General features: G+C 39.1%; 1 protein-coding gene across 1 annotated transcript in view; it reads right to left on the bottom strand.

Annotated features, from left to right (window-relative positions):
- The window catches only part of adamts7 (a disintegrin-like and metallopeptidase (reprolysin type) with thrombospondin type 1 motif, 7), a gene marked incomplete at its 5' end in the record, with an annotated part of 150,489 nt that overhangs the window by 128,879 nt on the left and 8,468 nt on the right, over positions 1–13,142 (bottom strand). The window contains 3 exons of the mRNA XM_079806532.1: positions 5,060–5,253; positions 8,507–8,675; positions 11,358–11,725. Coding sequence (XP_079662658.1) covers positions 5,060–5,253; positions 8,507–8,675; positions 11,358–11,725 — 731 coding nt within the window. The remainder of the gene's footprint in view (positions 1–5,059; positions 5,254–8,506; positions 8,676–11,357; positions 11,726–13,142) is intronic.

Raw genomic sequence — 13,142 nt, 5'->3', positions numbered from 1 at the left:
GCAACACAGATTGATATTGATTAGATTCCACCCATCTCCAAAACATTAACACAGAACACACCCTACACTCACGACAACATCACCTGGAATAGACCAAATCTATTCAGGCTGAGCACTACACATCATAAACGACAAAGATGACATAGAGTCTAAAAGTGTTACTTCACTAAAGATCTATTGTTCATCTTTTCACACTAACAGATCCAGATAGCTACACTCACACACACACACACACACACACACACACACACACACACACACACACACACACACACACACACACACACACACACACACACACACACACACACACACACACACACACACACACACACACACACACACACACACACACACACACAGTTACCAGGAATACCCATTATTGTATGACTAATCATATTTAGATCTACATTAATTACATTGGAAGATTCCTGAACAAACACAGTGGTTATTATATATATATATGTTTTCATAAATGTGATTGATTTGTTGTTTTTCTTTTATGGTTTATTGATGAGTACCATCTTTTTTTTAATGTATCAATTGCACTGACTTTTGCTACATTTCCTTCGAGAAATTCAGACCAAAATGCTCAAATTCCACTACCACCGAAATAGTGGAAAGTTACATGAACTTTGAGTTTGATTTCCGAGTCTTGGTTACACTGAATATTTTGCTAATACTCCTCATGAAAAGGGGGACTTAAAATCAACAATGATTTGTTTTGTTATAATGCATTTTATTTCAATGTTCCCAGAAACAATGTACGAGCTTGTGGAATCTTCTTTTTATTCTCAAACCCTGACCACTTTATTAAGTATATTGATTTAAGGGCTTATTTCCAGAGACTATTTTAATATGACCACATCAGACTTCTGACCAATGAAAAATGCCATGTATGCTTTTGTTCTTTGTTGTGCTTAATCACAGAATACCTGCAGCAAAAGTTCGCTCCTGTGTCCTCAAAAAGAGTGACTGTTCTTGAGGTGTGAAGTATTCAATGGACGTTTTGCATATCAATGATGAAGTTCTCATGCAGGGCTACAAGGACAACAAAGGCTGAAAACTGATCAGCTGCTTTTGCAACAAGTCTGGACGAGAAGTCTGAAGAATAACATCTACACACAACAGAAAGCATATCTTTGTGGACAATGCCACCTTTGGACTCAATGGTTGTGGCCAATGGTGCCAAACGGGGAACTGTAAGGTGGAAAATAATCAAAGATATTTGAAATGGAACAAAATCCTCTGCTTTGCTGTTAACTGCCATCGTCGTGATCAAGATATTGAAATTGACTCAACCCCTTCCCCTTTAACGCCATCAGAAGGGCCAGGTTGAGTTAGAAAGACAAAAGAATGATTGGCCGGCTGGCCAACAGGTTTTCGCACCTTTGATACAATGGGGGAAGTTTTGTCTGATTGGTTATTTTCAAATGTCTCACGGGTTGGTCTGATTGGTCAGTTTTACAAGAGTCAGGTTTGAATTTGGTGACATCAGGGAAGAGGATAAAAGAGAATTTGATCTGTAGCTCGCTCTCTTTGGTTTCTCTGGCTTTCTCTGGAGAGAGCTGTTCTTTAGCTCTCTCTCTCTCTCTCTCTCTCTCTCTCTTTCTCTCTCTCTCTCTCTCTCTCTCTCTTTCTCTCTTTCTATCTCTCTCTCTCACAGGTAACATTCTAGGCAGAGGCCTACAGAGCATAATTAAGGGTTTATGTTTTACATTTATTTGAAACGATTTTAAGTGTAACCATAACCAGAATTTGTGTTTCCTTTTAGAAGAGATTTATGTCTATGATGTAATTGACATTTTACATTTACTTGATTGTTAATAAATTGTTACATTTTGATCCTTTCTGAATTAATCTGTAATTATTAACTATCTCCAATGTGGAACGTTATAATTGTAACAAAGGGTTAAAACGGAATGATCAAATGTATGATTAACTACCAAATATAGATGACCAAACAATCGGTTGGGATTCTCTTCTAAATGCGACAACTAAATGAAATGGAGTCAGATAAAGAATATTATAATCAAATCCATTCTTCCAGCTGAGACACTGAACGCGTAAGGCCTTCACCGCGGTTCGCTACCGATCATTGGAGCGAATTCATGCGGTCTTACACCAGTTTCACAGATTATTGGGTTTGAATGGTCAAAAATATGTAAAAATGCACGTCCTGGCGAGTATTTGGGTAAACGCAGTCGGATATGTCTTTAGTGAACGTATACAGAGTTGAATGAGAAATCGGGTGTTACAATGAATTTGGTCCGTGCAGCTCTTAAAGGGCCGGACCTCATATTCTGTGTGAAGCAGGGCAGGAACATGCTGGACAAGTGAGTTTTTAGGGTTTTTTAACCCTAAAATAATGATAAAACAATGAATAGTAAGTTCTGTCATATTATTCAACTACTTTTACTGTTTTTTGCCATGGTATCGATTCAGTAATGTATCGGTATTGCGGTATTTTAGTCTGGTATCGTATCGAAGTCATAATGTTGGTATCGTGACAACACTATTCTATATAAAAAGTATTTGCTGATATTCTCTTTTTTTGTTATGTTGGTTTACAAATTTGTACCTTTTTACATTTTTACTCTTTTAGTTTTACGTTTTGTCAAGGGCTTGTTTACATTTATACTTTTTTATAGTACACTACTGAAGGCCAACGTTGCAAGTTAAATTAAAAGTTTGTAAGTAAAATTGTTGAAAATTATTGCGATAAATTAGTTGATAGATTAATCAATAAATTAGTCGATAGATTAATCGATAAATTAGTCGATAGATTAATCGATAAATTAGTCGATAGATCCATCGATAAATTAGTCGACAGATTAATCGTCAAATTAGTTGGTAGATTAATCGATAAAATAGTCGATAGATTAATCGATAAATTAGTCGATAGATAAAACGATAAATTAGTCGATAGATTAATCGATAAATTAGTCGATAGACTAAGCGATAAATTAGTCGATAGATTAATCGATGAATTGTCGATAGATTAATCGATAAATTAGTCGATAGATTAATCGATAAATTAGTCGATAGATTAATCGATAAATTAGTCGATAAATAAACTGATAAATTAGTTGATAGATTAATCGATAAATTAGTCGATAGTTTCATCGATAAATCAGTCGATAGATTAATCAATAAATTAGGCGATAGATTAATCGACAAATTAGGCGATAGATTAATCGATAAATTAGTCGATAGATTCATCGATAAATTAGTCGATAGATTAACCGATAAATTAGTCGATAGATTAATCGATAAATTAGTCGATAGATTAATCGACAAATTAGTCGATAGATTAATCGACAAATTAGTCGACAGATTAATCGTCAAATTAGTTGATAGATTAATCGATATAAAAATAGTCGTTAGTGGCAGCCCTAGTCATCTCAAATATTTTGACAGTAACGAGCGGTGACAGACCAATGAGGCTCAGATGAACACACACACCTTGTGAAGCCGGAGCCTGTCGCCAGTTTCATATGTTTTAAAGGGGACTGAAGCGATCCTGAATTAGTGTACAGATTATGGAGTTAATCACAGTTTTTTTTAGGAAGGCTGGGAAGAAGCCTTAGTGACGGCCATTCTGCTCAACAATACATAAAAACAACTGAAATACAGCAGTGATGAGTTTATAATGCCAGAACCAAAACCCTGCCAACAGCAGGACAGCCTGACAGGAGAAGCTGCCCGACAGGAAACTGAGGATAATGGAATGTTTCCCCTTCATAAAATGCTCTTCAATACCAACCAAGTGTCTGGAATGGAAAACATTTTTTCCCCCCGAGGGGCTTTTCCCTCCTCAAAAACAGAAGCCAGACAAAGCATACAGAGTATATTTTGGAAAATGTACCTAACAGACTGGATCAGTAACACGGTCAGCTGACTTGTGCTGCTGCCTAAAGGCACATTGTTGCTATTTGAGGAGAGTCAGCGAGGTGAAAACTGAAGGGAGGAAATGAGGATAGTCTGAAACAGCATATCAGACTTAAGAAGGAAAACAAAGGAAATATGTGGATTTGAAATTATTTTGTGGGTGTTCCTGGCAAAGTGGAAACTAAGGGGGAACATGACTGACAAATGATTCACTTTAGAAACAAGTTTAATCATAACTGGGATCTTATGATTACAAGTTGTCACTACTTAGCAGATTAACATAAGCTGGATGAACAGTCCAAACAACAGTATCAAGTGCATGAAAAAAGATCAAAGTGCACGCAAAAAACGAGTCGTCAGTGCAGGTTTGTAACAAATTTGCATAATGCCTGACCAATCAGAGCAGAGTAGATCAATCACAACAGACTGGGCCGTCTGAACAATCAGAGCAGAGTAGACCAATCACAACAGACTGGGCCGTCTGACCAATCAGAGCAGAGTAGACCAATCACAACAGACTGGGCCGTCTGACCAATCAGAGCAGAGTAGACCAATCACAACAGACTGGGCCGTCTGAACAATCAGAGCAGAGTAGATCAATCACAACAGACTAGGCCATTTGACCAATCAGAGTAGAGTAGACCAATCACAACAGACTGAGCCGTCTGACCAATCAGAGCAGAGTAGATCAATCACAACAGACTGGGCCATCTGACCAATCAGATCAGAGTAGATCAATCACAACAGACTAGGTCATCTGACCAATCAGAGAAGAGTAGATCAATCACAACAGACTGGGCCATCTGACCAATCAGAGCAGAGTAGATCAATCACAACAGACTGGGCCATCTGACCAATCAGAGCAGAGCAGATCAATCACAACAGACTGTTGAAAGTGGATCGGACCGAGCATCAAAACACACTTGCAGCCAATCAGCAGTAAGGGGCGTGTCCACTCATGAGGGGGGAGGTGCTTGTGCTGCAAAGCATTTTTGTTAATTTTGTGGGCGGAGCTATCAAGATAGGGGTGTGACTCGTTTGTTTGATTTCAAATATCAACAGCGTTTCTCATAAATCGCCTACTGCCCCTTTAAGGGTTGAGACTAATATGAGTAACAGTTATAGTGAAGCTTGCCATGAATTATTCTTAGATAGGACTGTTACTCACAATATTCATGACGGAGAGCACATAGCTCACAACTCCTTTGCTCCCATGGTACTCCACCATTTTAGGATCAGCCACTACCAGAGTCTCCACCCACTTCTCCGTGCTTATGGAGCGCTGTCTGATCCGCCTGCGCCGCTGCCGCCTCTCCCAGCGCTCCCTCTGCCTCTCCAGCTGCTCGGCCTCTCCTAAAGGATCTCAAGAGAGTCAAGCAAATCACACTGATGAAGTGAAGGAAGAGATTTAGGGCGTTTTCACACCTGAAAGTCCGCACCAAGGTCCGAACCGAAGTTCATGTTTTGATACATTTTATACATTCGGTTAGTTTTGGTTTAGTTCGCAATTATGCGAGCGCACTAAAGAACTGAACATGACACACTTGCGTCCACTCGTCATCATCATGTGGGCGGCATCTGGACATTGATTGGCTTGTAAACGGACGTGCGTCTGACATCAGCGTCTTTGACAAGAATGAATGAACGGAGGCATATCGCCGCCTCTATTGAACAGTGCGCATTGCTGGACTACACTGAAAAAAATGGTGTGTTGGATTTACATGATTTAATCATGTACATCGGTTCCACATGAATCAATTAAAGGTCCCGTTCTTCGTGTTTTTTGAAGCTTTGATTGTGTTTACAGTGTGCAATATAACATGTGTTCATGTTTCGCGTGTAAAAAAACACAGTATTTTTCACACTATTTACTTATCTGTATACCGCTGTTTCCACTGTCCTAAAAACGGCTGGTGATTTCCTTGTTCTATAAAGTCCCTCCTTCAGAAATACGTAACGAGTTCTGATTGTGCAAGCGGTTCCTGTGCTGTGATTCGACCACAGCTTAGCGCACGTGAAAGCGGTTCCTGTGTTGTAATTTGACAGCAGCTTAGCGCACGTTGGAAAGGTCACGCCTCTTAACGGAGCGATGTATGCGTTCAATAATCTCTACAGCGTCCCTGGGAAAGCCAAACAAAGGTGATTTGACTCCTGGATGAAAATAACAGCGTCTCGATGACATGGCGATAAACACACTCAACGCAACAGTTCCTTTTCTCCACGCGACCGTCCGCTTCTCTACGTGGGACAGCAACAAGACCGCGCCCCCTTTTTTGCGTTTCTTTGTGGGCGGAGGTTAGTCTGTTCTACTGCTCTACTGACGTAATTAAAGAAGGAAGTACCAGGATGTAGTCCAAGCCAGCCGTTCGCTGTAGGCTTTGAAAGGGAACTTCTGTTAAATAAAATATCTCGCTTGGCATTGAACTTTGAGCTTTATAATTTTACAGGTATTATTTATGCTCTAACAGCAACATTACACACTAACTAAAGTTTGAACAATGGAATCGCGAAGAACAGGACCTTTAAGTTAAACAAACATCATTTGTTCACATAATTTCAACATAATGGAATTAAGTAATTTTAAGTAACCGAAATTGAGTAGTCTCACAATGATTTTAATATGGCTCCCTAACAACAATAGAGACAGAGCGTATTTAGGCCACGCCCACCGGGGGGGGAAACAATCCAACGCTCTCCATTGACTTTGCATAGCGTGAGGCTGCATCCTTGTCATTTTGGACTTATAACACAAAACAGAACAATGTATAAAAGCTGATATGTGACAAGGTGTACAGCAAACAAGCTAAAAAACACAGAAATAAGTTTTTATAAGCTGTCGACCCAAAAAAACGAGCGTTTAAGAAGATAAAAGTGGATACAGGCAATACGAAGGGAAGCTTCAGCTGAAGAATGGGTCAATTTTGGGATCCTGACACTCAGTGTGTCTCAGTATGTGTATGTGTGCAGTAAACATTTTGTCACTGTTAAGTCAAATATCCAAATGTCCGTTTTATATATGATATTTCCTGTCGTTGATTTTGTTCCCTCTAGTCGCCGTAGTTCTCAGTGTAATATGACCTGTCGCGCTCTGTCTCAATGGCCTGAATCCACTTTTTTGTCCTTAAACGCTCGTTTTTTGGGTCAACAGCTTATAAAAACGTCTGGGTTTTTGCCTCTGGGTTTTGTTTAGCTTGTTTGCAGTTCACTTTGTCACATATCAGCTTTTATAAATTGTTCAGTTTTTTTTAATAAGTCCGAAATGACAAGGAGGCAGCCTCACGCAATACAAAGTCAATGGAGACGGTTTGATTGTTTCCCCCCCGGTGGGCGTGGCCTTCAGAATATGTCGCGTGTCGCTCTGTCTCTAAAGTGCACATGGGGGCTTGAGACCCTGCCTCTTTAATCAAAACATGCATGTTTATTTTTGTTGTCACTTGACTGATCTATAACACTGTACTCAGTAGCTTACATTATATTTGCCAGCAATAGCACATCATATACGTGCTAAGAGTGAAATGCTCTTTAATGACGTGTGCTGAGTCAGTCCACAGCCTAAGCAATCGCTCCGCTCTTCTCCACTATGGTAACCCAGTGTATTTTAAATGGTTCGAATAATTCCAACATAATTAAACATTAAACACTAATAAACAATATAAAGTCTCCCCCTTTTTCTCATTTTGCCCAAAAACACATAAAATAACACTTAATTTCAACAATTTTACTCTAGTCGTCAAGTCCAAAGCAAAGCATGCTGGGAACTACAGTTTCAGCAAAAATCATTTTCGAGTACTTAATTGGTTCACATTAACCCCAAATAATTGAATCTAGTAGATTGCACATTTTAGAGAATTACATTAATCGAAAGCAATGAAATCAAGTTTAGAAGAGAAACACAAATTTGTTGTGTAGATCACAAATAATACGATTAAGTAAATTGGACAACATGTGTTTTCCTGTTTTTCGTTGCGTTTAAAAGTGGACATTTCAAGCTTTATACACATATTTCTCATGTTTGTGAGACAAGTAGCCTGGTTTATTTGAGACGCGCTCCAGTTCACGTGCAAAACATGTGATCGCTCCCGCGATTATTGTCTGCTATAGACTATTTGCTTCTTATTTATTAAATCCAGGCAATTATCTGATGAAACATTGATTAAGATACAATTTATACAAAACTAAATTTACTTTAAAGAAAGGCTTTCTACAAAACAAAACTTAATAAAATGGTCAAAATCATTTGTGACCTTCTGTCTTCTGACAGATTGCGCATCTTTTCATATTTCATAATCAATGTAGCCGAGATGAAATTTTAAAAAATAACATTATAATATTTAAAAATAAACAGGAACTTCCTGTAAATGGTCGGAAAGTACGAACCATACAGAAAATGCTTTCACACTAGAAACGAACCGAACCGAACCTTTGTTCAGTTTGACCTCTTTTCGTCGGACCAAATTTCGTCTGTTTGGTCCGGCCCGTGGTCAGGGGAGGTTTCACATCTGTAATTTTGATTCGGACCAAACTGAAAAGTCAGAAAATCCGGACCAAACAAGGTAGGTGTGAAAGCAGCCTCAATCTTGAAGAACATCTGGGCAAAATGATCCGAAAGTCTCACCTCTGACCCCACAGGTTGTGTTGGCCGCGTGCTCCCCGGACAGAGGCTGGCGTTCTGATTGGACAGCATGTCGCTTATAGATGGCGTGAGCCTGTGGGGCCGACTCTTCTTGTGCTTTCTCCAGCGGACGGATGAAGAATTCCTCCTCTGAGAGCTTGAACAGCCCTGTCTAGAGAGAATAGAAGGTCAAAGCAACATGACACAAAATTAAACAGCTTAAGCACACATTCACTGCTGTTGTATTTTTTGGCACTTACTTATTATTACTCAGCTGTCAAATTAAACTAAATATAATAAAATGAGCATTTATATATAGTATATATGCTATATATACTAAACTACTTCGCTATTTGGACTTTAATTTTGAAGTGTATTTTCTGTTCCTAATATTCTATACAAAGTAGAGTGGTCAGGATAGGCCAGGTCCAAAACTCATGAAACACAAGAAACACAAAACCAAGGAACATGTAACAACAGGGTAAGATTATTGTCTAGACTAAGTGGAGTCCCAAGTACGACATTTTTCTGGATCACTTGTATCAACATCGTTTGCTCGGCCTGAAACAACATTCCTTCCAAACAATCACAGCTTTAACCTTAACTCTAACCTTTAACCCCCGGAGTCTCTCTGAAAACACACTACACTCGCAACCAAATAATCCAAAATCACAACCAATCAGAAGAGCGTGTGGGCGGAGTCTCTCAGCAAGAGCACTGCACTCGCAACCAAATAATCTTAAATCACAGCCAATCAGAAGAGCGTTTGGGCGGAGTCTCTCAGCAAAAGCACTGCACTTGCAACCAAATCGATACAAAATCACAGCCAATCAGAAGAACCCCCCCCCCCCCCATGAAAATGTACTATCCAAACTTAAAGGGATGTAATTCAAGAATGCTTTGGAATATAAACCAAAGTTTGGTCTTGTTTTAGAGAAGACACTCTGCAGATTATTGCTGAAGTGAAAGTATGAATAAGTTATGGAAGTTTAAATCTACTGTAAATGAAAATATTGTACTAAATCTTTTTTATTTCATACAAAATATATATTTTACAAAAATTTTTTTACTATACAATTACGATAAAATCAAAGCCATATGTCTAACCAAGTTGTGTTCCAAATTTGAAGTTTATATCACAAAAATTGAAGTCCCCATGAGATTTTGTTTAGGCGCTGTACCAAAAATAGCCACCGGGTGTCATTCAAATTCCATTGATTATTTTTTTGATGCATTTTCCTGTAAATTTCTATCCAAATATCACTTCCATCACAAAATATGGACCCTTGAGACTCAGACCTTTCCGACGATATGTGTTTTGTCAAGATTGGAAAAGATTTTAATTATAAAGTAGTAGGGCTGTCAAAAGATTAATCGCGATTAATCGCATCCAAAATAAAAGTTTGTGTTTACATAATATATGTGTGTGTACTCTGTTAATTATTATTTATATATAAATACACACACAAGCATGTATATATTTAAGAAAAAAATATTATTTTTATATATAAAAAACATTTATATTGATATATATTAGGCTTGCTACGATAGTCGGTGTTGCCGGTGTTACCGGTGTCCAGACTCAACACCGGTTACATCACTTGCCCACCGTGGCACCGCCCACCGTCTTTTTTTTTTTTTTTTTATAGTAATAAAATAATTTAGTTCAGTTAGAGAACAGAAATACAAATACAAATAAAAACTGAACGTATCTGCTTAATAAAGCAGGATCCGACCGTGAGTCTCGGAGGCGGCAGGAGTCATTCATCAGATTTAAGAGTGAGGAGCTGACGTAGATGATCACGGAAGATTTGGTTTCAAAGCGAAACGTAAAAGCGCCTATTTAAGGGAGTTTGTCATTTGTTTTGTTGTTGTGTTTTTCATTAAAAATAATAGGCTAATGAACCCACAATTCAAGCAACCCGCAGCCGAATTGGCGCTAATTAAAAACCGAAAGTAAAATGTGCACGGCCGCACAGAGCGCACATTGTTTACTTTCGCCTGGCTCCGCAGTGCGAGCCTCCGCGCTACGCTGACTGCGCACATTTATTTTTGCCGCGCGCACCCTCGCGCTCGTGCGGGCGCGTCGAGTATAAACGAGGCTTTACGGGCGAACTAACAGTGTGCATTCATGGCGTGCATCTCAATCATAGACTGATCAATGCTTGATCAGTGCCCTGACTACTGATTCTGAACTAGGGAACTGATTGAGACGCACCCATGGCCTCACAGAGCGCGCATTTACAGACGAGCTGTCATTCACGGTGTGCGCGCACTGGCGCGTTTTCAGTTCAGAGCGGTCGTGTGCATGTTACTTTCGGTTAGATAGAATTAGTGATTTAAAAGCCTCCGCCGGTGATACCGGTATTACCGGTGTTGTCACACATCAATTAACCGGTGGGAAAATTTCCTCACCGTCACATCCCTAATATATATTATAGATTATATAAATGTATATACAGTATATACATGCAAATATTTCTTAAATATATACATGAATGTGTGTGTATTTATATATAAATGATAATTAACAGAGTACACACACATATATTATGTAAACACAAACTTTTATTTTGGATGCGATTAATCGCGATTAATCTTTTGACAGCCATTGTTGTAATATGAAACATGACGCCGCCTACTAGGGGAGGAGCCCGCTTGAATAATTTAGAGTACCATTTCCATGGTAACACAATGTCCGATTTCAAAACATTTTTCACAGGATGAATTTTGAGTTTGTAAGCTTTCAAATGATACCTAATTTATGATAATTACTTAAATATATGATACGAAAAAGGCGTCCCACCTGTGGAACATACTGTGAAACATCCAAATACAAACATGCTTGACTCACCAGGCCATTGCAGGTGCTTACAGCCGCTTGCCCCCCCGCCAGTGCACTGCTCCGGACATCTCCCAGGAAGTAGCAGAGCGAGTGGCCATGACCGTGTAATGTAGACCCTTGCAGGCCACCGTATCTCCGTTCAGTGAGGAACCCAGGCGCTAGTAGTTGAGGGTTTAGGGTGAGGTTAAAGTGCAGGTCCTGCCCACCATACTGCAGATGGTAGAAAACCTGGGCCAGGCTCTCTTTGTTTTTTGCCGTCTCTCTCCTCTGAATTCGACTCACGCGGTGCGACACAAGATTGGACAAAAAATGTCCTGATGAGTCCACTCTGACAGGATGAACAACTTCATAATTTGGAAGTCCATCAGGAGAGCTCTCTACAAAAACAACAGGGTAACGATTAAGATAAAAACAGTCACATGCCAGAACTGGTCACATTGATCTACTCTGCTCTGATTGGTCAGATGGCCAAGTCTGTTGTGATTGATCTACTCTGCTCTGATTGGTCAGATGGGTCAGTCTGTTGTGATTGGTCTACTTAGCTCAAATTGGCATGCACAAATGAAAGTGCACGGTTTAACCCCTAGGAGTCTGAGCTGTTTTGGGGCCCTTTAGAAGTCTTGACATGCTCTGACATTTGTGTTTTTTTCAGTTTGCTTATAAACATATTAATGGCAAAAGTGTAATTACTAGGGATGCAACAATACAGTTAGTCCACGGTTCAATACATCCCTCGGTTTTTAACCACGGTTTTCGGTTCGGTTCGGTTCTGATGGCTTGTCACATCAGTTTTTTGTTATTCTATTCTTAGGCGACAGGAACAGCAAGAGCTTAAAGAGAAAAAATACTTCTTCTTTTTTTGCAATACTCTTTCTTTATTTTACTTAAAAGAATTGAAAAACCTTACTTAAACTTAAAACTTTACTTAAAAAAACCCTTGAACACATTCCTAGTGTATTGTATAATATAAATATATATAAAGATTTACACTGGCAGCTCAGAGCTGTACAGCAGCATTTAAAGGGGCTATATGCAACTTTTTCCCCAAAATAAACGTAACAATAGCCTTTGTATTTTACCATTTATGACTCAAACATCTCCTGATGAGCATACTGACACCTTGTCCGCTCACAGTGGGTGCACCTATAAGCCTGTATCCTATTTTTCCTATTTTCTGGCGGGTCGTTTTTTCCCGCGCTGTCTGCGGATGTGACGTCACCACCGCTGCGAGAGCGAGCAGAAAATAAGAGCAGTTCTGTTTTTTGGCCACAGGTGTCAGTCGCGAGTTTAAATTTCAGAAAAACGCATATAGCCTCTTTAAGTATGAAATTGAATGAATGAATGTAAAAATAAAACACTACATAGACTTCACTATAAAATATACACTGATTCTTATTAAAGCTACTGTATTAGTTTTTCAGTCAAGAGCAGTGGGTGATTTTCTCTTTGTCTTTTGTTGTTGTATTAACATTAAAGGGATATTTCACTCAAAAATGAAAATTCTGTCATCGAGAAATTAATACAGGTTTGGAACAATATTAGAGTGAGTAAATAATGACACAATTTTATAGGTGAACTGTCCCTTTAAGGACAGCGTGTTCCCTATAGGCTGCGCTGCTGTCAATTTAAGACCTGCACGCATCTAATATACAGACACACGCCGATTTTACTTTCACTTTAGACATAACCGACTGTGTTTATGTTAACCTTTTGTGTATTTGACAGTATTAGCGCAGTAAGACGACTACTTAGTCCAGTAATCACGTGTTTGACAGGTGTTTAGTGCTCGCGCTC

Source organism: Gobio gobio (assembly GCF_949357685.1).
Source record: "Gobio gobio genome assembly, chromosome: 2".
Lineage (NCBI taxonomy): Eukaryota > Metazoa > Chordata > Actinopteri > Cypriniformes > Gobionidae > Gobio > Gobio gobio.
This window is presented reverse-complemented; position numbering and strand designations above follow the sequence as displayed.